Source organism: Sorghum bicolor, chromosome 4, assembly GCF_000003195.3.
Source record: "Sorghum bicolor cultivar BTx623 chromosome 4, Sorghum_bicolor_NCBIv3, whole genome shotgun sequence".
NCBI classification, from domain to species: domain Eukaryota; kingdom Viridiplantae; phylum Streptophyta; class Magnoliopsida; order Poales; family Poaceae; genus Sorghum; species Sorghum bicolor.
In genome coordinates this window covers 7,980,301-8,003,277 of record NC_012873.2, presented here as the reverse complement: position 1 = coordinate 8,003,277, position 22,977 = coordinate 7,980,301, and the positions used below count along the sequence as shown (strand labels likewise).

The window sequence follows — 22,977 nt, the reverse complement described above, 5'->3', positions numbered from 1 at the left end:
AAGAAATTAAATGAGTTGGTGAACCACGCAAGTTCCGAGGATAATTAAATGGGCTGGTGGACTGAGTATGCTAGTAGAAATAGCAGTATTTGTGGACAAAATTTTCTCCTAGAAGTAGCAGTATTTAGGGACGGAGGGAGTATCCCGTGTGGTTGCTACTTGACTTTCTTAAAATTAAAGTCGTCGTATTATAAGTTGGATCTGCGTCCTTAGATTTGTTCTTGTGAAAATTAAGCAAGACGGTGAAAGAATCCCCCAAAAAAATACTTATTAGAATATTAGATCGAAACAAACAACATTATATAGATGTATTTTATATTTTATTGTAGAACAAAACTAGTTGAACGTTCCATGCTACAATGTTTTTCTCTCACAATAAATCAGCTAACAGTACTTTCTGCCATGACTTATCACCCAAATGACATGTTAAGGAAAGGAATCCAATGCCAAAAAGGGAATTTGTGAAATTAAACCGATTTTTATAAAATTCATGTGTTCTAAATATGCCATTAGGTCTTTGTTTAAATATGTATGTATTTATCTCAATCCACATGTATTGAAGTAGAATTAAACTAAGTTTCATTCCATCCACTTTAACACATGTAGACTGAAGTAAATATGCATGCATCCAAACAAGGCTTTAGTTGGCGCGCCAATATTTGTCAGTCAGTTACTAGTACTGCATATAACCTAGCAAGCTAAGCTTTCTCAACGAATATCACACTAAAATTAATTTATAATTAATACTAGTATAATGCCCGTGCTAACGCCACGACTTTATCTTGGCACATGGAAATAACCAAACAATGATTTTTTGCATACTTCAATTTTTACATAATTATATTTTTAAGCATGTATTCCATTCTATTAGCCGGAACTTGAAGCCTGGGAATAAAAAAACAATACGAGCATGAGGGAACTTGTAGAATGAAAATATGGGAATTTGTATTGCCAATAGCATGAGGGCCAAAATTACAATGCTAACGGCTGGAGCATAACATGATGCTACTTTGCAGATGCAACCCGTTTTATTTACGCTGAATTTTTCAGTCAGTGTATTGATTCAGATAACAGATTTCAGTTACAGAATTCAACCTTTCCCTAAGCACACCTTCAGGTTGTACTACCCTGGCCTTAGGTCCAAGACTGATACAAATTTCTGAAGTTCACACTCCCTCCTCGCTGGCCATCAGCCATGTTCCATTACTGTCGACTTGACTGTTGTCAGATGTGCTACAAGAACCTGCCATTTCTTCCATTTCTTCACATACGCTCCCAGAACAGTCAGATGAACCTGAAAGTTTGGAACCCAAACATTATATAGGAGACAAATAGGACTCTGATGCTACAAAATTAAAATATCAAGCACACAACCAACAATATAATTTTACATGAGGATTGATAAAATGGGTTGAGTACACACATCGTTAGTCACCAATTTAGGACGTCTTTGTAAACTATATTCTTAGTGCTCTTCCCTGTAGGATCCAAATCCTCTTTTGGTTTTGCCAAAATTCTTGTTGTTGCTCTTGACACCCCCCTTGATAAACCAACATAGAGTTGTCCATGCGAGAACACGGGTTCCGGAAGGTAGATCCCAACATTAGGGATGGTTTGTCCCTGTGATTTATTTATCGTCATGGCAAAACTCAAGCGCACTGGGAATTGTTTTCTCTTGAACTTGAAAGGAAGAGAAATATCATCTGAGGGAGACAATGGAAGCCTTGGTATGAACACCCTTTTCCGTGCATGTTGTCCAGCAACGATCTCAGCATCAATTGCATTGTCTTGCAATGCTCTAACCATGAGCCTTGTTCCATTGCACGAGCCTATAACACTCAAAATTTTTTTGAATTCAAATTTAGTTTAAATTTGATTTAATTTTGGCTCAGTTTAAATTTTGGTAAATATTAAATAATTTACAAAATTAAATAAAATTAAATATAAGGTAGAAAACTTGTTCGTATGCATTCATGCCGCTGCATTTATTTTTGTTTGTTTTGCTGGTGCTTGTTTTGCTTTATTTTGTTGCAAGAAAGAAAATTTAGAACAAACTGTTTCTGTTTTTTTTTAAAAAAAAAGGGGAGAGCCCCCGCCTGGGCCGACTCCCGGCGCAGCACCCCGCGCCCCTCTCCTCTTGCCCGAGTGGGCCGCGGCCCAGCTCGCCCGCGCAGCAGCGCCCCCCTGCCGCCCGCAGCCGCTGACCAGTGGGACCCGCAGGTGGGGTCCACCCGTCAGGGGGGGCGTCTTCAACCTCCCGTCCGAATCGGATGGGGGAGCGCCGCGCCGCCTCCGCTCCGGTTTCCGCGCCCGCACGCGAACCGAAGTTCGCTGCGCCCTATAAATAGCGCCGCCGCTCGCCCTCGCGGCCCCCTTCGCACCCCGAGCCACCTAAAACCCTAAACCCTAGCTCGCGCCGCCGCCGCTCTCGCCGAGTTCGAGCCGCCGCCGTCGAGCCTCCCTCGCCGTCGTCGAGCTTCTCGTCGCCGCCGTCCGTTCGCCAAGGTGAGCAGCGCCCTGGATCCGCCTCGTCGTGCCGACCCCGCCAGCACCCTCGGCTCGGCCGGCCGTGCCCCGCAGCGCCGCCGCAGCAAGCTCGCCGCGGCCGGCCATGGAGCGCCGCCGCGGACCGGCCTGCCCGACGCGGCCCCGCCGCTCGCCTGCCCGCGCGCGGTCCACCATGGACCGCGGCTCTGCCGCCCGCACGCCCGGTCCACTGGACCGGGTCCACGCCGCCCCCGCACCTCTCCCCGGTCCACCATGGACCGGTGGACCCCCGAGGCCCCCCCCCGGTCCACAGCGCCGCCATGGACCGGGCCAACCGCCGGCCGCCACGTGGCCAGGACGGCCACGGCCCCCGCGCGCCCCTGCCGCTTTGCAGAAAAGCCCTCGGGCTTATTCAAAATTAACCCGCAGTCCAGTCCTTTCAAAAGTATTTAAGTTTATGCCCTTAGTTTTTGCAGTTTAACCCCTGGCTCGGTTAGAATTTATTTATTTAATCCAAAATGAGTTTTAATTAAGTTTTAATTAGTTTTAATTATGAAAAATAGTTCAGTTTATCTGCAGAAATGCCATTCAACTTGTTTTAGCCATAACTTTTGCATCGTAACTCCGATTTAGGTGATTCTGGTCGCTATGGTTTCGTTTCGTCGAGTAGATTACAGTAGTGCAGTTGCTTTCTGTTTTCGCATGCTTTGGTGTACTGTTTCTGATTAAGTTTGTTTGCTTGCATGTATTGTTCCTATGATTGATGATTGTCGCGTATAGCCAACGAGACGTTCGTGAAGGAAGAGGTTCAGGATCCCGCTGAGTTCGAGCAACCCGACATCGATCAAGGCAAGTGCAGACACCATTTGATCATTTTGAACCTACTCATTAATGTCATTTACTTTATATGCATGTGTCCAATGAATGCAAACCCTAAGGACATGACTAGCTTTACTTATTATTCCTTGCTCACCTGGGGTTATGTATTTGGGTAGACTAGGCTATACTAGGTTTGCTTAGCTGCTCTACTCATCTTATACACATGCCTAAACAAGTATTAGTCTCTACTCAACTTGATGCTTAAATTGTGCTGAATCTTTGGTCACTGCGGTGATGGCGATGTTGGATGCTTATGAGCATCGTGATGATGGTGGTGACAGGGGGAGCGGGTACCGTTGGTGGTCCGGTTTGCCGGGCGTACCCGTCTCTGCTCTCCGTAAGGACTTAGTCAGGGAGCGGCCCCCTGGGACTTACAGTGCAGCTCCAAGCTATATGGGCTCTGGCTTGACTAATTAGCAGGACCTCCACTGGTAGGGTGTTACTTTCCGGGTAGGCGTAAGGAATGTAGCTTGGGTATTCATATTAAGAGGTCGGTCAGTTCGGGGTCCCAATGCTATGGGCACGACTGCCGCGCGCCCCGGCAAAAACTTACGAGTGGCATCCTATTAGTTGGACCCTGTGAAAGGTCTCGTAGTGAAACCCTGCCTGCTCACCTTGGTAGTGTTTTGGGGAGTCGCGACCCCGGGCAAATGGGAATCACGACTTGGAGTGAACGTGCACACCTCTGCAGAGTGTAAAACTGATATATCAGCCGTGCTCACGGTCACGAGCGGCCCAGACCCTCACTTGATGAGCAAATTGGATTCACTGGATACTTGGAGATGGAACTTGGCGAGGTTGCTACCTCGTGTTTTGGCGGAATGGCTATTCCGTGTTGGCAGGATTGCTATCCTGTGTTAATAATTGGGGTTAATCCCTGGATCACTATAATAATTAGGATAGTCTTTTAAAAGATGCTAATTACTACTTACACTAATTAAGGGTTGGGTTTATGCTACTCATATTTAGTAATAGGTTGTTCTAGTAATTGTTATAATTAAAAGTGATCAACTAAAATACTACCGCAGTCAAACCAAGTCAGCTTTACCTTGTTTAAGCCTTGCATGTCATTACTTTCCGTCTGTGCTTGCTGAGTTCGACATGAGCTCACCCTTGCTATAATCATTAAAGGTTGCTCGGACGACCAGGAGTACAATTGCGATTTCCCTGAGGACTACCCTGAGTCTCCTGGTTGTTAGGCTCGTGTGGTTCTACCGTCGACCTTCCTGTGGCAAGGTGGTCCTGCTACGTCGGCGTTTAGTTTTCCCTTTATTTATGGAACAGTTTAGTTTATGTTTTCCCTCCGCACTTTGATAAACATTTGGCTTGTAATAATGGTACTTTTACTCTCATTTATGTATTTCGTTTGAACACTGTGTTTTGTACCATTGATGATGTCGGTCCATGTGTGTGAATTTGAGATCCTGGCGCACATGTGATTTGGCACCCGAATGCTCTCCTACATCCGGGTGTGACAGAAGTGGTATCAGAGCCAGGTTGACCGTAGGATCACGCAGCCTAGCTAGGAACAGCCGTTTAGATTGTCCCTTTTGGGTGGAATACACCATTGGATCTATTAACTGCCTTACTAACCTGTCTCATTAGACTTTATCTATTAGCCTTATCTACTTACTTTTACTAACAGCTAGGTTTATTCACTTACTTCCTGCATTTATTACCTTGTTATCATTTATTGCTTTCTACTTCTCATATTGCATTTATAGTCTTGTTTCAACTTTTACTACTTGTTATTTGAACCTTTCTTTTATACCTTGTCTTTTATTATCATTCTACTCATATTACCTTCTTGTTCCTTGTTTTTCATTTATTACTTGAGTTATGTTTTATTTCTGTCTTGACAATAAATTTCATTACCTTGTTTTCACTTTATACCTTCATTACTTGCTTTTATATCTTACCATAAATACCACCAAAGTTCATATTGTCCATCCATTGTATAATCTTGGTTCATCTTTATTACACATACACTTTTACCTTCATTTATGTTATTCATTTACCTATCATTGTCATGATCTATTAACCGTTTTCTGCATGTCTATGATCTTATGCATAAGTAGATGACTCGCCACCTGACCTGCCGCAAGAGCGTTATTCGTTTCCGCCCCGTTCAAGCTGTGGAGTTCTCGTTGACTGGTCGCGTGGATAACATCGTGTTCCAGCCTAACCAGCATCTTGATGACGGTGCTAACCTCCAAGACGCGGAACCCTATGAAGGACAGCAACCACCTCAAGCTCTGGTGGTGCATGGAAGGGCGCCTTGCTGGGCACCTGGAGGAGATGATCCCTTCGGTGATGATGACATGGATGATGATGATGAGGATGATGATGATGAGGATGCACCTGGAGGACCTGGAGGACCCGGAGGACCCGGTGGACCTGGAGGACCTGGAGGTCAAGATGGACTTTTTGCTGCTGATGATGGGTGGATTGTGACAGTCTGCACCAGGGATGGTGGAGAGTGTTTCTTCCACAGCAAGCTGAAGCGTCTCCTTGACCAGCAGCTGGGACATGGCATGTTCTCAGTGGAGTACCGCAGTGAGCACTGGAGTCACCCAGACTACCCGGCGTACTGGAAGGTCTGGGCACACGTCGGCAGGCCTAACCCGACGTTGAGGGCACTGAGGATCATGTCCATACATGAGGCTGTGGTTGAGAGGTCTACCCAGATGGCGGGCATTAATGATGCTGCTCGCCAGGCTTTCTACGCATACCGTGATCACTTCTTCGAGGAGATCAGCCAGGATGAGCGCCGCTACTACCCTCGCCGTCGCCGTGGAGAGTTGGCAATGACTATTGCTTCCACCACTGATGAGCAAGACCCCCGCGTGCACAGGACTGTCAAGCTGGTGGCGGTCACTAACACCGAGCTCAACAGTTCACTAGTGGAGCTGAAGCAAGTCAGGAAGGAGCTGGACGACGCCAGGAAGAGGATAGCGCAGCTGGAGGCTCAGATCACTGGAGTGCCACCGCCTTCACCTAAGTGGCCTGCTTTCTCTCCGCCTCGTGAAGATCCAGCCTATGGGGATGCCAGCGCTCGTACTACTATAGAATAGGAGCTATTCCCAGCTTAGTAATAAATAGTGCCACGCTTAGAACGTTAGCACGATCTTAGTTATGCGAGTCTATTGCTTAGTGGTTTGCTTAGTGTGCTTTGCTTGGTCTGTGTGAGAACTTGATTTATTATTGTGTTAATGGTGTGATTTGGTTCTTTGTAATGAGTGCGATGAGTTGTGGGTCATGTCCACGACGCATCAAGAACAAGATTAAGTATTAAGTTTTTATGAGATAGTTAGTTTGGGTTATCATCGGTCTCCTTTACTTGTGCTTTATCATATTTCATAATCGCTTTATCTTATCAGTCTTACTTTATCATGATCAGTTCATTATCTATATATTACATCTGTTATGAGTACTGTGTTTATCAACTGAGAAAGGAAAGTGACTATCAGCTGGTTCATACTTTGAGGAAAGATTATTACATTGCAGTTTACATTACAGCTCAGGTTTACACATATGAACTACATCTGATTTTATTATATTATTTCTATACATCAGATGCCTGTCCACACCAGGAGCAACACCAATGGAGGAAACAATGGGCAGTCCAACAACAACAACAATGATCAGAGCGGGACTAATGCCAACCCTCCTCCTCCTGGGAATCAGCCCATGACCATAGAGCAGTTGATGACTATGCAGACTCAACTGATGCAAGGGATGGCTCATATTATGAACCACATGCAGCAGAACCAAAACCAGAATCAGAACCAACATCAAGGAGGTAACAACGCGTTTGCCCCACCTAGGGACAAGCGTGGAGAGTTCATGAAGGGACGTCCACCGTTCTTCTCCCACTCAGCTGATCCTATGCAAGCTGAGGATTGGCTTAAGGCAGTGGAGAAGCAGCTGGTCATTGCTCAGTGCAATGACAGGGAGAAGGTTCTGTATGGCTCTGGGCAGCTTCAGGGAGCCGCACAGGACTGGTGGGATTCATACTGCTTTGCACATCAGGACCCGGATACTATCACTTGGGATGAGTTCAAAGTCGCCTTCAAGACTCATCATGTGCCTGCTGGATTGGTGAAGCTGAAGAAGAAGGAGTTTCTGTCTCTGAAGCAGGGCTCCATGACAGTTTGTGAGTACCGTGACAAGTTCACTCAGTTGTCGCGGTATTGCCCCAATGAAGTGGAGAATGATGAAGACAAGCAAGACCACTTCCTGGAAGGTTTGAATGATGGTCTGTCCTACATGATGTCGAATGTCAAGTATGCCAGTTTCCAGGAGATGGTGGACAGGGCATTGGTGCTTGAGAGCAAGCGCCGTAAGATGGAGGACAAGAAGAGGAAGTATAACTCCTCTCAGCAGCAGGCTGGTGCCAGTCGTCCCCGCTACAACAATTAGCAGGGCCCTCAGTCTCGCCCTGCATATCAGTCTGGCAACCAAGGATAGCAGCAGAATGTCAGGTACAGCAACCAGAGTCAGCAGACGAGCCAGCGCTACAACAACAACCAAGTGCAGCGCCCTGCTAGTTAGGCGCCTCGCCAGAATGCCCCAGCACCATCGGGCTCTCGCCAGAACTCCAACACTGTCCCAATGAAGCCCAATGTCAACCCCGCCCCCACTGGAAATACCTGCTTCAAGTGTGGTCAGCCTGGACATTACGCGAATGCTTGCCTCCAGAAGCAGAAGAACAACAATGGAAGGGTGAATCATGTGAAGCTGGAAACTGCTGAGGAGGCTCCAGATGTGGTAGTTGGTACGTTCCTTGTCAACTCTTGCTCAGCTACTGTTTTGTTTGATACTGGAGCATCACATACTTTTATAAGTGCACAGTTTGTTGAGAAACATAGTATAGCCACCTGTACCATGCAAAACACCATGATAGTTAAATCACCTGGGGGAAAGATGCATACTAATACTTTGTGTCCGGGAATGAGCATTAAAATAAGGGGGGTAGATTTTCCTGTCAATCCCATTGTGTTGGGTTCAGAAGGTTTAGATATGATATTGGGAATGAGATGGTTGTCCAAGTTTAAGGGTACTATTCAGTGTGCTGAGAAGACAGTGGCTCTAACAGCACCTAGTGGGAACAGAATTGAGGTCAGAGTTTCTATGTCACCTAGCAGTGAAGGAACAGTTTACCATGTGAGCAGTGGGTCAGTAGAAGACATTCGAGTTGTGAAAGAGTTCCCTGATGTGTTCCCAGAGGATTTGCCAGGTATGCCACCTGAACGTGAGATTGAATTTGTTATTGATTTATTACCTGGTACTGCACCCATATCTAAGAGACCTTATAGAATGGCTGTTAATGAGTTAGAAGAACTTAAGAAACAACTAAGGGAGTTACAGTCTAAGGGGTATATCCGTCCTAGTTCCTCACCTTGGGGAGCTCCAGTTATCTTTGTAGAGAAGAAGGATGGGACACAGAGGATGTGTGTAGACTATAGATCTTTGAATGAGGTCACCATTAAGAATAAATACCCTTTGCCTAGAATAGAGGACTTGTTTGACCAGTTGAAAGGAGCTTGTGTGTTTTCCAAAATAGATCTGAGGTCAGGTTATCACCAGTTGAGGATTAAACCTAGTGATATTCCAAAGACTGCTTTCACCACCAGATATGGTCTTTATGAATATACAGTTATGTCTTTTGGATTGACTAATGCTCCAACTTACTTTATGTATCTGATGAATAAAGTTTTTATGGAGTATTTGGATAAGTTTGTGGTAGTCTTTATTGATGATATCTTGATCTACTCCAAGACTGAGGAAGAACATGAGGAACACCTGAGACTGGTGTTGCAGAAATTGAGGGAACATCAGCTCTATGCCAAGTTGAGTAAGTGTGACTTCTGGTTGAAGGAAGTGTCTTTTCTTGGTCATGTCATTTCAAATGGTGGAGTTGCTGTGAGTCCGAAGAATGTGGCAGATGTTCTTAAGTGGAGTCCACCTCAGACGGTTGGAGAGATCAGAAGTTTTCTTGGAATGGCTGGTTACTATCGGAGGTTCATTGAAGGGTTTTCCAGTATTGCCAAGCCCATGACCGCTTTGTTAGAGAAGGGTAAGCCATTCAAGTGGAATGAACAGTGTCAGGCTAGTTTTGAGGAGTTGAAGAAGAGGTTGACTACTGCACCAATTCTGACTTTGCCTGATGTGACTAAAAGTTTTTCTATCTATTGTGATGCTTCCAAGCAAGGTTTGGGATGTGTACTGATGCAAGAGGGAAAGGTGATTGCCTATGCATCTAGACAGTTGAAGAAACATGAGGTGAATTATCCAACTCATGACCTTGAGTTAGCAGCTGTGGTCCATTCACTGAAGATCTGGAGACACTATATTCTGGGTCATAAGTGTGATGTCTACACGGATCACAAGAGTCTGAAATACATCTTCACTCAGAATGACTTGAATCTGAGACAGAGAAGATGGTTAGAATTGATCAAGGACTATGAACTGGAGATTCATTACCACCCTGGCAAGGCTAATGTAGTTGCTGATGCTCTGAGTAGAAAGAGTCAAGTGAATATGATGGAAGCCACGGAGTTACCGATGGAACTACTGGCAGAATTTGAGTATCTCAATTTGGGGTTTGTTGCTAATACCCAAGGTACTTCCATGGACATAGAACCAACTCTTGAGCAAGAGATCAGAAAAGGTCAGAAAGAGGATGAAGAGATCAAAAAGATACTTAAGCTGATAGAGGAAGGTAGAGCACCTGGATTCAAAGTTGATCAAGAAGGGATTGTTTGGCACAAGGACCGATTGTGTGTGCCTGATATTCAGAGAATCAAGGATGTGATACTGAAGGAGTGCCATGAATCTGCTTACTCTATTCATCCAGGAGGTACTAAGATGTATCAGGACTTGAAGCAAAACTATTGGTGGCCTGGTATGAAGAAAGATATTGGTGAATATGTGGCATTGTGTGACACCTGTCAGAGAGTGAAAGCGGAACATCAGAGGCCAGCAGGGTTGTTGCAACCGTTGAAGATACCTGAGTGGAAGTGGGATGAGATCAGCATGGACTTCATAGTGGGATTGCCGAAAACTCAACGAGGTTATGACTCAATATGGGTTGTAGTAGATCGATTGACCAAGGTAGCTCATTTCATACCGGTCAGAACTAACTACCGTGGAGATCAGTTAGCAGAAAAGTATATGGAACGGATTGTGTGTCTGCATGGAGTTCCTAAGAGGATTGTGTCTGATAGAGGTACACAGTTTACATCAAAATTTTGGGAGAAGTTACATGATGCTTTGGGAACCGAGCTCAGATTCAGTACTGCTTATCACCCTCAGTCCGATGGTCAGACAGAGAGAGTTAACCAGATAGTAGAGGATATGCTTAGGTCTTGTGCCTTACAGTATGGAGATAGTTGGGATACTAGTTTGCCCTACGCTGAGTTCTCCTATAACAATAGCTATCAGACTAGTCTTAAGATGACTCCTTTTGAAGCCTTGTATGGAAGGAAGTGTAGGACTCCATTGTTCTGGAACCAGACTGGTGAAAGGCAAGTGTTCGGCCCTGATTCATTGAGAATAGCCGAAGAAAGAGTTCAGTTCATCCGACAGACTCTGAAGGCAGCTCAGTCTAGACAGAAGAGTTATGCCGATATGAGACGAAGAGAACTTGTATTTCAGGCAGGTGATTATGTATACCTGAAAGTGTCTCCGATGAGAGGTCTAAAGAGGTTCAATGTCAAGGGAAAGCTAGCTCCAAGATACGTTGGTCCTTTCAAGATTTTGGAGAGGAAAGGAGAAGTGGCTTATGAGCTTGAGTTGCCTGCTAGTTTATCCAATGTGCACAATGTTTTCCATGTCTCCCAATTCAAGAAATGCTTGAGAGTGCCTGAGGAACAGTTGCCACTAGAGGAACTGGATTTACAGGATGATCTAACCTATGAAGAGAGTCCTATCAAAGTTCTGGACACAGCAGAGAGGATTACCAGGAGTAAAACTATCAGGATGTGTAAAGTACAATGGAAACATCACTCTGAGGAAGAAGCAACCTGGGAAAGAGAAGATGATCTGAAATCTAAATACCCTCAGTTATTCCCTGATTTATCCTAATCTCGAGGACGAGATTCTTTGAAGGGGGGTAGGTTTATAACACTCCAAATTTTTTTAATTCAAATTTAGTTTAAATTTGATTTAATTTTGGCTCAGTTTGAATTTTGGGAAATATTAAATAATTTACAAAATTAAATAAAATTAAATATAAGGTAGAAAACTTGTTCGTATGCATTCATGCCGCTGCATTTATTTTTGTTTGTTTTGCTGGTGTTTGTTTTGCTTTATTTTGTTGCAAGAAAGAAAATTTAGAAGAAACTGTTTCTGTTTTTTTTTAAAAAAAAAAAAGGGGAGAGCCCTCGCCTGGGCCGACTCCCGGCCCAGCACCCCGCGCCCCTCTCCTCTTGCCCGAGTGGGCCGCGGCCCAGCTCGCCCGCGCAGCAGCGCCCCCCTGCCGCCCGCAGCCGCTGACCAGTGGGACCCGCAGGTGGGGTCCACCCGTCAGGGGGGGCGTCTTCAACCTCCCGTCCGAATCGGATGGGGGAGCGCCGCGCCGCGCCGCCTCCGCTCCGGTTTCCGCGCCCGCACGCGAACCGAAGTTCGCTGCGCCCTATAAATAGCGCCGCCGCTCGCCCTCGCGGCCCCCTTCGCACCCCGAGCCACCTAAAACCCTAAACCCTAGCTCGCGCCGCCGCCGCTCTCGCCGAGTTCGAGCCGCCGCCGTCGAGCCTCCCTCGCCGCCGTCGAGCTTCTCGTCGCCGCCGTCCGTTCGCCAAGGTGAGCAGCGCCCTGGATCCGCCTCGTCGTGCCGACCCCGCCAGCACCCTCGGCTCGGCCGGCCGTGCCCCGCAGCGCCGCCGCAGCAAGCTCGCCGCGGCCGGCCATGGAGCGCCGCCGCGGACCGGCCTGCCCGACGCGGCCCCGCCGCTCGCCTGCCCGCGCGCGGTCCACCATGGACCGCGGCTCTGCCGCCCGCACGCCCGGTCCACTGGACCGGGTCCACGCCGCCCCCGCACCTCTCCCCGGTCCACCATGGACCGGTGGACCCCCGAGGCCCCCCCCCGGTCCACAGCGCCGCCATGGACCGGGCCAACCGCCGGCCGCCACGTGGCCAGGACGGCCACGGCCCCCGCGCGCCCCTGCCGCTTTGCAGAAAAGCCCTCGGGCTTATTCAAAATTAACCCGCAGTCCAGTCCTTTCAAAAGTATTTAAGTTTATGCCCTTAGTTTTTGCAGTTTAACCCCTGGCTCGGTTAGAATTTATTTATTTAATCCAAAATGAGTTTTAATTAAGTTTTAATTAGTTTTAATTATGAAAAATAGTTCAGTTTATCTGCAGAAATGCCATTCAACTTGTTTTAGCCATAACTTTTGCATCGTAACTCCGATTTAGGTGATTCTGGTCGCTATGGTTTCGTTTCGTCGAGTAGATTACAGTAGTGCAGTTGCTTTCTGTTTTCGCATGCTTTGGTGTACTGTTTCTGATTAAGTTTGTTTGCTTGCATGTATTGTTCCTATGATTGATGATTGTCGCGTATAGCCAACGAGACGTTCGTGAAGGAAGAGGTTCAGGATCCCGCTGAGTTCGAGCAACCCGACATCGATCAAGGCAAGTGCAGACACCATTTGATCATTTTGAACCTACTCATTAATGTCATTTACTTTATATGCATGTGTCCAATGAATGCAAACCCTAAGGACATGACTAGCTTTACTTATTATTCCTTGCTCACCTGGGGTTATGTATTTGGGTAGACTAGGCTATACTAGGTTTGCTTAGCTGCTCTACTCATCTTATACACATGCCTAAACAAGTATTAGTCTCTACTCAACTTGATGCTTAAATTGTGCTGAATCTTTGGTCACTGCGGTGATGGCGATGTTGGATGCTTATGAGCATCGTGATGATGGTGGTGACAGGGGGAGCGGGTACCGTTGGTGGTCCGGTTTGCCGGGCGTACCCGTCTCTGCTCTCCGTAAGGACTTAGTCAGGGAGCGGCCCCCTGGGACTTACAGTGCAGCTCCAAGCTATATGGGCTCTGGCTTGACTAATTAGCAGGACCTCCACTGGTATGGTGTTACTTTCCGGGTAGGCGTAAGGAATGTAGCTTGGGTATTCATATTAAGAGGTTGGTCAGTTCGGGGTCCCAATGCTATGGGCACGACTGCCGCGCGCCCCGGCAAAAACTTACGAGTGGCATCCTATTAGTTGGACCCTGTGAAAGGTCTCGTAGTGAAACCCTGCCTGCTCACCTTGGTAGTGTTTTGGGGAGTCGCGACCCCGGGCAAATGGGAATCACGACTTGGAGTGAACGTGCACACCTCTGCAGAGTGTAAAACTGATATATCAGCCGTGCTCACGGTCACGAGCGGCCCAGACCCTCACTTGATGAGCAAATTGGATTCACTGGATACTTGGAGATGGAACTTGGCGAGGTTGCTACCTCGTGTTTTGGCGGAATGGCTATTCCGTGTTGGCAGGATTGCTATCCTGTGTTAATAATTGGGGTTAATCCCTGGATCACTATAATAATTAGGATAGTCTTTTAAAAGATGCTAATTACTACTTACACTAATTAAGGGTTGGGTTTATGCTACTCATATTTAGTAATAGGTTGTTCTAGTAATTGTTATAATTAAAAGTGATCAACTAAAATACTACCGCAGTCAAACCAAGTCAGCTTTACCTTGTTTAAGCCTTGCATGTCATTACTTTCCGTCTGTGCTTGCTGAGTTCGACATGAGCTCACCCTTGCTATAATCATTAAAGGTTGCTCGGACGACCAGGAGTACAATTGCGATTTCCCTGAGGACTACCCTGAGTCTCCTGGTTGTTAGGCTCGTGTGGTTCTACCGTCGACCTTCCTGTGGCAAGGTGGTCCTGCTACGTCGGCGTTTAGTTTTCCCTTTATTTATGGAACAGTTTAGTTTATGTTTTCCCTCCGCACTTTGATAAACATTTGGCTTGTAATAATGGTACTTTTACTCTCATTTATGTATTTCGTTTGAACACTGTGTTTTGTACCATTGATGATGTCGGTCCATGTGTGTGAATTTGAGATCCTGGCGCACATGTGATTTGGCACCCGAATGCTCTCCTACATCCGGGTGTGACAGAGCCATTGTTCGGATCAAGATTGCGGAGAAGAATCACAGGACAATTGATTTTCAGCTTAAGCTCGTGCGAGGGGAGTCCATTTGGAGTTATTGAATTCAAAAAATCAATAGGAAAGTGATTCCGAGGATCATCAACAATAGTGTCAAAGCTGTGGTAAACCTTTTCGACACCTGGAAACCTCTCAATCATCATTGCATTCAGCCGATCAACATGGTCATTTTTGGTTGATAGAATGGCACAGGAACTCATATAGGCGGCTGATGTTGCATGTTCTTCAAGTAATGGGAAAACATCTCGAATAAGTTGGTTCACTGCCACCTCTGTGTCAGTATAACCAATCACAATGTCATCAGGGAGCCGGACGTAATCATCTCCAATGGTTTCCTCGGTTCCATTTCCAATTCGTAGTAGGTACTCAGAAAACCAAGGGTCTGACTGTGCTCTCATGTTTCGTGATAATCTTATCTTCCTTATTTTATCCCACAAATAGGATCTTTGCAAAGTAGCATCAGTTACCTGTGCTCTTGTCCCACGTGTCACCACAGGGAGGACCTGTCTAAAGTCTCCACCAAATACCATGACCTTTCCTCCAAATGGCAAAGCACATCCCATGATATCCTGGAGGGACCTATCAAGTGTCTCGACACACTGACGCTTAGTCATGGCAACTTCATCCCAAATAATCAAAGATGCCCTACGAAGCAACTCTGCAGTACCACTTTGTTTTGTAAAGCTGCACATGCTGTTGTCCCCAATTTTAATTGGTATTTTAAATCTGGAGTGTGCAGTGCGTCCTCCGGGCAATATTGATGCTGCTATACCAGATGTGGCTGTTGCAATGGCAATTAATCCTTTGGATCGAACTCTACCAAGGAGAGCCTTGTATAGAAACGTCTTCCCGGTGCCTCCTGGACCATCAACAAAAAAAACATGGCTCTTATTGGCAAAGACATGCTGAATGATTTCATCAAATCCTTCTCTCTGCTCCTCATTAAGAGAATCAAAAATATCTAAATGGTCTTGGTCTATAGGGATATTTTGTTCCTCTATAACCTCCCTCATCATGTCAACAGAGCTTGGAGCCTCATCAGAAATAGGTGGCAGACCATAATGTCTAATATCTTTCCCCATCGAGTAAAGCATATCTCGTATGTCTCTGAGCACCATTTGCTCCACTATCGATGTGTTGCCGTTGTCCCGACTGAAGTCTTCACCTAGAGCATCTTTATGCTTGTCCCATAGTCCACGTATGTCAGTGGCCTCGCAGAATACAAGTATGGTAGCAAACAACCTTCGCAAGGCACATGGCATTTGGAATGTGGTGGCCTCAGTCAAGCAGTCATTGATTGATTGGTCTGTCTCGATTAGCCCTCTTTTCTCACATGCTTCCCTAAAAGTAGAGTAGGTGACACCGACCACTGTTCTTAAATCCTCATATGATGTTGCACCTCTCACATGATTCAGTAGAACTCTTAAGAAGTATCTCTCCCCTTCAGCAGGGTTAGCATAGACAATTCGGCCTATCTGTCCCGATGCTTGTTTTCTTCCTTGCCATACTTTTCTCCCTGTGATCCAACGATAGTGTTCTGGAAACTCTCTATATAATATTTTCCTTGCTACCCTATCTTCACGGTTTGTACTGAAATACTCTGTCAGTGTAGTCCTATTAGATCCTGGGCGACTCACAACTTCCTCTAGGTTTTCCTCATCATTGTATGTCACAGACTGCATTCCTGGCAAATGAAGTTGGAGCTGCAATACAGCCGGATATACTCCAAACATCGGGAAACCAAATATCCTGTACACGGCTTCTGGTGGAGATATGTACCTAGCATTCCTGTACTGTTGTATCTCATTGATGACACCATCATCTCTATCATTTTGGTCTGCATTTACCGAGAATGATGCTTGATCGTGGCCTTTATATACATACTTAAATAGATACTTCACTGCTTTAATGCTTGAGCATGCTTCAACATTTATATGGCAGTTGTACCTCATTTGTAGACCAGGGTTGTATGGCACCACCCACCTATTATCTAACTCTGCTCTTCTAATCCTGACTCGGCGTCCATCATCCCTTCTCCTATAGGTAGGATAGGAATCCTTTCCTTGTTGGGTTGCCTCACAGAACTGTCTAGGGTACTGAAAGCGACACTCTCCATCCACCATGCATCCACAATTTTTGTTTAGCGCGCCACATGGTCCATGGAGCATATGACTGATTACCAGATCATGCAACTCTGGATATTTGTCCTTGTCTGGTATCTCTGCTGAAATAACTCGGTCATATGCATCTGGGGTTGTCAACTTACTCCCCGACTTCATGATGAGTAGGAAGTGCTCATGTGGTAGCCCCCTTTTTTGGAACTCAGTTACATGGGCGTATGCTGCAACTTCACCAAAATACTTTTTCTTGATCAACAAATCTTTTAGATCCCGCAACTTTGCCCTATATACTCTTGCAACCAGTTCTGGCCTATCTTGTGGTTCTTGTCCTGGTTCGAGATTGCTTGTTATCTCTTCCCAGTAGGGATTGCATGTCATGGTGATAAAGTAATCTGGCTTTCCAAAACGCTGCACAATAGCCATAGCATTAAGGAACCTCTGTTGCATGTCTCGATCACATCCTGGGAATGATCTTGGTAAGACAATTCTTTTGCCAACCTTAGAACCCTGCGTCTCTCCAGTAGAGATAACATCAACCAGTCCCTAGATACATTTAAGCATGTATAATTTTAGCGGAAGACAATAATAAGGTTGCAAAGTTCATAAAAATAAATAAACAAAATAATATGAGTGGTTACCTGGTATAGCTCTGCCCATATCAGTTTTTGGTTCTCAGGATTAGAGTACCAATCTAGCCTCATAGACTCAATCTTTATATACATATCCACCGCCCACTGCTGGAAAAGACGTCCTCCAAATAACACTATGTTAAAAAGTCCCCGTCTAACTTGCAATTTGAAGCAGTAGTATTCTCGTGCAGTTACATATCTTGTGGGCTGGGCTGCATCCGCAACTCCACTTAGCATGTCACCTTCTTGTATGTCATTGTTGCCTTCTTCCGCCCGATTATCGTTAATATTTTCAGCTGTAAGATAGATAATTATAGTAGAGATGTTATAATATAGTATTATAGCAGCAATTCAATAGTGTCTGTATTATAGAAGTAAATAATATTATTAGGAGATAAAACCTTGATCACCACGTGTTGTCTCATCATCCATGTAATTAACATTATTAGTAGAAGCCAGGGTTGCAGATGGTGGAGTTACGGGATCCCCACTATATGGCATGAACTTGTTCCATCCTGTTTCCCCTCGTGGGTTGTATATAGGATAAGCTAATGGGTCATAACAACCATGGTATGCTCGGATATACTGCGGACGACGATCGGTCTTGCCATATACAACGACACTCCTATCAAAACACCTCTGTGGATCATTCCCTTCCATCCAGATAGCAGCAACTTGGGATGCTGTTGGGGCATTGTACCTTCTCTGGTCAGGCGTAATATTTGTGTTGAGTTCAATCCGGTAGTCATCCAAGTTTGGAAAAGCACCATTTCTCCTAAAAATATGAACATATGGATTATCTTGCAAAATTGCAAGGATATTTTTGATGAGGTTGATATCAAGATCAGGGGACCTTTTGACTCTATGTGACAAGGCCTCATCTTCTGTATCATAAAAGTAGAGCTGCAGATGCCGAGCACCGTGGCCCCCTGGCACCAGGTGGTCTAGACGGTGGTACAAACCACCATGAACTCGAAATGTATAAATACCGGTCCCTTGTGGACTATTATATCTACGGTCAAGCGTAACCCCTAGACTTGCGAAGGCGAAATGCGAGTTGAGATAACGTATATGTTTCCTGAAATATTTTGCATCTTCATCCACTTGACTTGTGAATAACCTTCTCAGCTCTGCAGGAACCTCTGGTGTATGTATTTATACTTTTCCTTTTCTACAACAAAAACCAGGTGTCTCATACTGAAATCTAATTGCACCACAGTAATCGTAGTCAGGGACTTTGCTCAGCCTATGTCTCTGTGGTAGGTTCTGGTAGATGAAATCATATGGATCATCTACCACAGTATGACCAGGTGCACCTTGTACGTGAACGCGATATGACTCGTAATCATCACCTATGTGGGAGACATTATTAGCACTCATATTTCTTTATAATTATATATTATGCTTTATATGAAGAAGTGTACATGAATTGATAGTAATTTGCGCAAGGGGACATATTGCGCGTAGTAAAGAATTATACATGAAGTCATAGTACCTTGCGCATGGTGACATATGATTCCATCATCATCAACAACGTTCATGTGCAATCCATGTCCCTTGTTACCCACAGCTTCGTCACCATCTTGAACAGTATGTGTAGGTTCAAATAACTTCCGATCGAATTCATCTTCACTGGTTTGTTCAGATAGATGGTTGCGGTCGCGGTGCTGCCCACCAAAATTACCAGCTACAAATAAAGCAACCTCTTAGAATTTACCCAAATGTCATACATTTCAATAACCATTTCTGATTGTTGTTCTCACTTGATGACTCTGTAATAGTAGACAATTGTGTTTCTTGTTGGCCTGACATTCTCAGCAATCTATGCTTACTGGAGTACTCCCGCATCTGTTTTAGTAATTCATCCTTCTTCTGTACATCCATATTGTTATATGTTTCTCTCCTCCTTAGTAGTTGTTCCCTACTGGACGACCCACCTGGAGGGAAAAAATAAATTCATTTTTATCTAATATTAATTCATTTTATCTTTTGTAGTGGCTATGTCTATATATATATGTATTAGATAAATGTAGGAAAGACACAAAACGTTAGGAACCTTGAGGTGTAACATCTGGTATGTTTGAAGGAAATGTATGTTCGCTTGGACGTCGACCTTTGTAATTATCATTTCTGTGTAGCCAATCTGTGGCCTCATCTAGATTGACATTTTCATCATTTCCTATGATTGGTGTCTGCACAATGGTTGAGCATCCACTTCCTAATGGCTGTTTAGTGAGGGTTATCACCTCACCTTAACATTTATTTTTTTATGAATCAGGGTTCATAATAATAGATGTTGTAAGTGGAAGTAATGAAAGCGATGTTTTAAAGGACTCACGGGAAGTGGTAGTATTATGGGTTGTGGCTTTCTTCCTTGCTCGGTACTCACGTTGTTTCCTATTAGCCTCTTCTCTTTGTTCAGTGGTCATTTCAGCTCGACGTTTCCGTTGCTGCCGGTTCCTTTCATCCCTTTTCCGTGACGCCTCATCTAAAGTGTTGGTTTGGATATATATATAATCAATAAGCCATCGCGAATAGTGTTGCATACCTGAACATCGATGTAGAAGCGAACATACCTATTTTATTGGTGATATCACCTAGCTCCTCGCGTGTATCTCTCGATGTAGACATTGGCAACTCAGTATCTGTGACAAAAATTATCATTCTTGCTGAATTTTTTAAAGAAACAAACAGACTGAAGTGTAACGCGAACTAAAATGCATGTCATCCTTAGTCAATTAGATTCAGAAGTCTTGAACCCATTGGGAATCAGAGATTCCATATGTGTGCATGGCTGAGTGTCAAACTGATCCGCTCGCTTTTTATAGGATGATCAAGTTTCACTGCGCACCTAGACAACAAGCTTGAAACAAATGGTCTGCATAAATTAAATACTGAAGATTACATTAACTGAATCATAATAAATGGAGTTTTTTTTTCAATATATGCACTTGTCTGAAACAAAGCAATTTCACCATTGTAAGCGATTAATCATAAGAGACGTCTTTGTCTATGTGCCAGCTTCATGATAGTATGTTTTATTCGAGAATAATTACCTTTATAGCAGATCTCATGAGTAAGTAAGCTATTTTTTAGAATATATTCTTTGTAGATTTGCCATCAAAAAGATATTTCCACCTGGTACATTTTTTTACCATCGTTTATATGAATTTTGAGATCGGTCGTATCAGGTGTGAGGTCTAATGCCTTCGTGGCGTAGAGATCCTGCCAATCGGGGGTTAAGTGAGGTCGACGGCAGCGCGGCGGTGACTTCAGCACGCAATGCATTTTTTTTGTACCATCGTTTATATGAATTTGAGTGTTTTGTATACCCAAATTGTTTGAACATAAAACTCAATGTCCAAACATGCCCCAAATAAAGAGTACTACTATCTACCGGAAATCAAAATCTCATAATAAAAAACGCCAAAAGATGAACTCCTCATATTTTGATACCGGTGATGAAGAATTGAAGATGGTGTTGGAGATCGGTCGGATCAGGTGAGGTCTAACGGCAGCACGGTGGTGCCGTCGTGGTGTAGAGATCATGGTCGGGTGAGGTCGACGACACAAACGCAGCGATCGTGCCCGTGGCGGCGGAGGATGTGCCCGCTCGAGCCCCTAGCCCCTAGGTGCAGGAGCCAAGCAGCTGCTGAAGGCGTCGCAGGGCTGTGGCCTGCGATCGGCGCGTCGCCGACGATGTAGGCGGAACTGCTGAAGGCGAGTTGTGGGTGTTGAGCGGGAATCCTCGGCCGGTGTTGGGGCGTCGTTAGCTAGCGGCGTGGGCAGCGGTGTCCTCAGTGTGGTTTGTTTTTTTTTTTTTTTTTTTCAGCGGCACCATGATTCAATCGTGGCTGCTATGGCGTGGTTTGTTTGTTTGTTTGTTTTTTTTTTCTGCGGCACCAGGATTCGATCGCGGCTGCTATAGCGTTGAAGCCTGTGCGGTGTTGCGAGTTGAAGCTTCATCGTAGTTGATACAAACGACAATGACCGTAGGATTAGGTTGAAGCCTTTGAGGGGTTGTTTTTTAACCATTGATTTAATGATGTTAATTATTCTCCAGCCAGTCCGTCGGCGGCGGCAGTGGGCGCCACTCTCGACCTGTCCGGAGATGCTGTCACAGTCGTTGCGGATCCTGCGGACGCGCCGGTAAGTGGTTGCTCGCTACCTGAGTTCATTGCTGAATTCACGGTGGCTTTGAGCCCACCGCTCCGATCCGCCGTGTCTCGCGCGCTGACTCCCCTCGCCGCTAGCTCACAGCCGTCCTTGGTGCCGCGTCGCAGTTCGCGCCTCGCCCAGACGGCCCACCTCAGGGAGCCGAAGCCAGAGGCGCAAGCAAAGAAGGTGCTTCTTCAAAAGTGGAGGCCGGTGCGCTCCCCCGCTGCCCCGCAGCAAGCCCTCGACCTGTCAATCGGCGACAAGTTTCGCAAGGTCTTCCGTGAACCGCTTTCAGCTTCGAAGAGCGACGCCATGCGGGAACTGTTCCCCGCGGCGGGACGCTCGGCGGCCGGAGTCGTTCTGGACGACTGATGCGTCCACCCCGCAACTGTTTCTAATGTCGGACGGCAAATTCTTAGTTTGGAATGTGCGAGGCCTTAACAGCAGGGCCAGCCGTGTGTGTGTTCGTGCTTCTGGAGGGCGTCTCTGTGCACTGTCTCCAGGAAACGAAGGTGGAACTTTTCTCTGTGTCTATGATCTCCAACCTGCTCGGGCAGGACTTTGACTATTTGATTCTTCCTTCGGTGGGGGTCTCGGGGGGGGGGGGGGGGGTGATGGCGGCTTGGCGCAAGAACTGCTGGCGTGCAATTGGGTCTTCCGTTGGCACCTTCTGTGTCTCAGCCCATCTCCTGCCGGTTGATGGTGACCCGGCTCACGCTTTCTGGCTGACCACGGTTTACGGGCCAGCAGACCTCGCTCTCAAGGAGGCTTTCCTTCTAGAGCTGGAGGGGCTGGTGACGACGTGTACTGGAGCGTGGGTTATTTGCGGTGATTTTAACCTAATCTACCGGGCACAAGATAAGAACAACGACAGATTGAACAGGAGGCTCATGCGTCGCTTCAGAAGATCCATTGATACGTTGCTGGTCGAGGAGCTCCACCTGAATGGCAGGCGTTTCACGTGGAGCAACGAGCGTTCTAGGCCTACTCTAGAGCGCATTGATAGGGTCTTCGCCACGGTTCCCTGGTTGGAGGCACACCCCTTCCACTACCTCCACTGCCGTTCTACTGACGCGTCCGATCATGCTCCGCTGATCTTGGTGCTTAGTACGGAACCGTGGGCTCGTCCGGCGTTTCGTTTTGAGGCCTTTTGGCCGCAGGTGGATGGCTTCCTGGAGGCTGTCGCTTTGTCCTGGCATGGAGCGGGACGGCAGGGAGATCCGTGCAGGAGCCTGGATGTCAAGCCGCGCGCGACGGCCCGTGCCCTTAAGAGCTGGGCGGCGTCCAAGGTGGGGAGTGTGCGCCTTCAGCTCGCGATGGCGCGGGTGGTCATCCTGGAACTCGACGTGGCCCAAGAGTCCAGAGTGCTCTCTCCCGTGGAGACGGCTTTGCGCTCGGACCTGAAGGTTATGACGTTGGGTCTCGCCTCGCTTGCGCGCACAATTGCCAGGCAAAAGTCGCGTTGCAGATTCCTCAGCGAAGGGGACGCCAACACGCGTTTCTTCCACCT

At 46.1% G+C, this 22,977-nt stretch overlaps 1 protein-coding gene across 1 annotated transcript; it reads right to left on the bottom strand.

Moving 5' to 3' along the window:
- Positions 1,167 to 19,193, bottom strand: LOC110434725. Its single transcript, XM_021459436.1, has 7 exons — positions 19,142 to 19,193; positions 18,805 to 18,996; positions 18,508 to 18,625; positions 17,711 to 18,084; positions 17,319 to 17,605; positions 14,496 to 17,223; positions 1,167 to 1,294 (listed from the first exon to the last, which is right to left on the bottom strand). Exons 1-7 carry the CDS (start codon positions 19,191 to 19,193, stop codon positions 1,167 to 1,169), a joined length of 3,879 nt encoding a protein of 1,292 aa, XP_021315111.1.

Bases quoted from the DNA above. Each gene is read 5' to 3' on its own strand.
- LOC110434725 (XM_021459436.1), bottom strand. From the start codon at position 19,193: ATGGATGTACAGAAGAAGGATGAATTACTAAAACAGATGCGGGAGTAC. The intron at 18,626-18,804 runs GTACTATGACTT...TTCACGTACAAG, and splicing joins CATATGTCACCATGCGCAAG to GTGCACCTGGTCATACTGTG. The intron at 1,295-14,495 runs GTAGGAGAGCAT...CCAAACTTTCAG, and splicing joins TGGCTCTGTCACACCCGGAT to GTTCATCTGACTGTTCTGGG.